At 35.9% G+C, this 2,549-nt stretch overlaps 1 protein-coding gene across 1 annotated transcript in view; it reads left to right on the forward strand.

Annotated features, from left to right (window-relative positions):
- Nucleotides 1–886: 886 nt before the first annotated feature.
- Nucleotides 887–2,549, forward strand: part of LOC117104387 (sodium- and chloride-dependent neutral and basic amino acid transporter B(0+)-like) — a gene marked incomplete at its 5' end in the record, with an annotated part of 2,479 nt that continues 816 nt past the window's right edge. Inside the window, 4 exons of the mRNA XM_033245209.1 lie at nucleotides 887–1,015; nucleotides 1,318–1,533; nucleotides 2,216–2,380; nucleotides 2,492–2,546. Coding sequence (XP_033101100.1) covers nucleotides 887–1,015; nucleotides 1,318–1,533; nucleotides 2,216–2,380; nucleotides 2,492–2,546 — 565 coding nt within the window. The remainder of the gene's footprint in view (nucleotides 1,016–1,317; nucleotides 1,534–2,215; nucleotides 2,381–2,491; nucleotides 2,547–2,549) is intronic.

A 2,549-nucleotide genomic window follows, 5' to 3' on the forward strand; every position in this document is an offset into this window, starting at 1 on the left:
AGCTCTGACTGTTTAATCAAGTAATAATTATACTGTCAAATGTATTGTTATATTTGACACGTTGTTTAACAGCGTAGTGGATGATTGACGTGAACCGTGGGAATTAATGTATCTAACGCCACGCTTTCCACACCAATCCACACAATATAGAATGCTCCTTCTTGACACCCGACTCCATTATTAATGATTAACCTCAACAATGGCGTCACGCTCGGGCGCTGACGGGGAGTCGGAGCGCCAGTTCCCCCAGATACGAGGGGCCCCAACATTGTAGTTAACAAAATGGAATTCATGGATCTTTAACAAAGAGCTCGGCTTCAACGTAAAAATGTTTAGATAGGCCTATTCAATTTTTTTTTCTGATGTCTCTTTCATAATTACATTATTATCATAAAATTTTACATTTATTTTGTTATGATATCTCGTGTATTCTTTAGTTGATAAATTCTGATAATTGTCTGTAAAAAAATAAATATTCCTCTTATTGTTTTTCGATCAGATCAGATCAAACTACAGTAGCTGCATCAATAGCATCAAGAACACACTGCTAGCTGCCACGCGCGCGGCTCATGTCAGTAGGATAGATTCGATCGTGGATGACAGAAATATGCATTTCTCATGAAAAAATGTGGATACCTAACAGATTTTCGGTTGTAAGAATACAACCCTAAAGTAGCAAACAATTCCGGGTATCTAGGACAAAAAAATTTCGGGGGATGCCCGGACACCACACCCCAGGGGAGGGGTTTTTAAAACAAAAGTCTCACGCCTGCAAATTTGTTGCAAGCGTGAGCCCCCCCAATAACAGTCAGCGCCAGGGCCCCACAAACTACGTGACATCACTGAACCTCAAATTAATCTTTCGTTTATTATATTGTTGTTTTAGTTCACCATTATGGAGACCATCGTGACATTTATTACTGATATTTTCCCGGAGCTGCGAATCAAGAAGGCATGGGTGCTTTTAGTTGCATGTTGCAGTATGTTTCTAGCGAGCACCATCTGCGTAACTGAGGTATGAAAAATGATTTGAAATATCGTCTGACGGCGGGCAGACGATAGGCCTACAGTCGTTTGGCGAATTATGATTGGCTAATGAAATAAATTATGCAAAATTATGTACATTTTTGAAATAATACATTTTTTAAGATGTAGGGCTTATTTTATTTTCGACAGTAAAGTTTGTAAATTTGCATAATATTTATTGCCTGTCGTTTGTTTGGATTATTATTTCTCTGTGTACACAATATATAATGTCCTTTTCGTTGGCTCTTGACTACCGTTAATTTGAATTTACTTTTTAACTTGGCACTACAGGCAGGGGTATACTGGATTGGACTTTTAGATTCATACGCGGCTGGTTTCAACATTCTTACCTATGCCACCCTGGAGTGTTTGGTGATTTCGTGGATGTACGGATACGATCGATTCAAAAACGATATCGGAGAAATGATTGGACGATCAAGGCTGAACTCGAACATGTTCTACTATTGGCGGATCAGCTGGTGTTTTATGACGCCACTAGCACTCATTGTATGACGTCATAATCATTTTTTTTAAATTTTTTTATTGGCAGTGAATAATTGTTTTCCCATGTCTTAAATCAATTCCTAATTATTCCTATTTATTTATGGATCAGCAATTCGTTAAGACTGGTGTAATAACAACCTCTGCCTTTCTTGTTCTACTACGTTTTCCATAGTTATATTCACGTAACTTAACATAGTAATAATGTTAACAAACATAACGATGATTGATGAAATAATTATTAAAACTATACAATGAATAATTATATTATAATTAGGCAAAAATAATATATTATCAATACAATTATTTTTACGATATTGACTAATTATATATAGACCTATCATCAGTATTTGATATATTGATCATGACTGTGATAATTAGGCCTAAGACAACTAGTAAGTATGAGTAAGGAAGTTAATGAATGTTGATTTCAATAACATTATGGTAATGAAGATAACAATGACGATGATTATAATGATAAAATAATGATAGTTTTAGGCCTAAAAGATTCAGACATTTTTGTTACAATTTAAATTACATTCTAGCTGTTCTATAACCAACAATTACCGTTGTGGAAATAAAAAAGAAATACAATTATGGTCATATTAGGCCTAGATAAAAAGTGTTTTTAAGAAAGCCTACGCCAAACTGTATTTAAAAACTATTTTACCTTGTATTCCGTCCACAGGTGGTACAGGTGTACAGCTTAATTTACTGGGAAAAGCCATCATACAACGGGGATTACCCTGAATGGGCTCACGTCATTGGCTGGCTCATCTCAGCAACTACTTTTATTGTTATGCCCTTGTTCATGTTGGTAGAATTCGTAAAATCATCCGGAACCGTACTGGAGGTATGGAACGCGAAAATGTTGTTAATGATTATTATCATTGGATAGGAATAGCGAAGAGTCCATCATCAAATTATTTTATAGCCAATGATTTTCAATGTTCTCTTTTTATAGAGACTGAAAAAAATCACCAGCCCAACACCAGACTGGGGTCATCGTTCAGGGGGAAGTC

The sequence above is a fragment of the Anneissia japonica genome, unplaced genomic scaffold, assembly GCF_011630105.1.
Source record: "Anneissia japonica isolate Jap-2015-1 unplaced genomic scaffold, ASM1163010v1 scaffold10507_len7529_cov109, whole genome shotgun sequence".
Taxonomy (NCBI): domain Eukaryota; kingdom Metazoa; phylum Echinodermata; class Crinoidea; order Comatulida; family Comatulidae; genus Anneissia; species Anneissia japonica.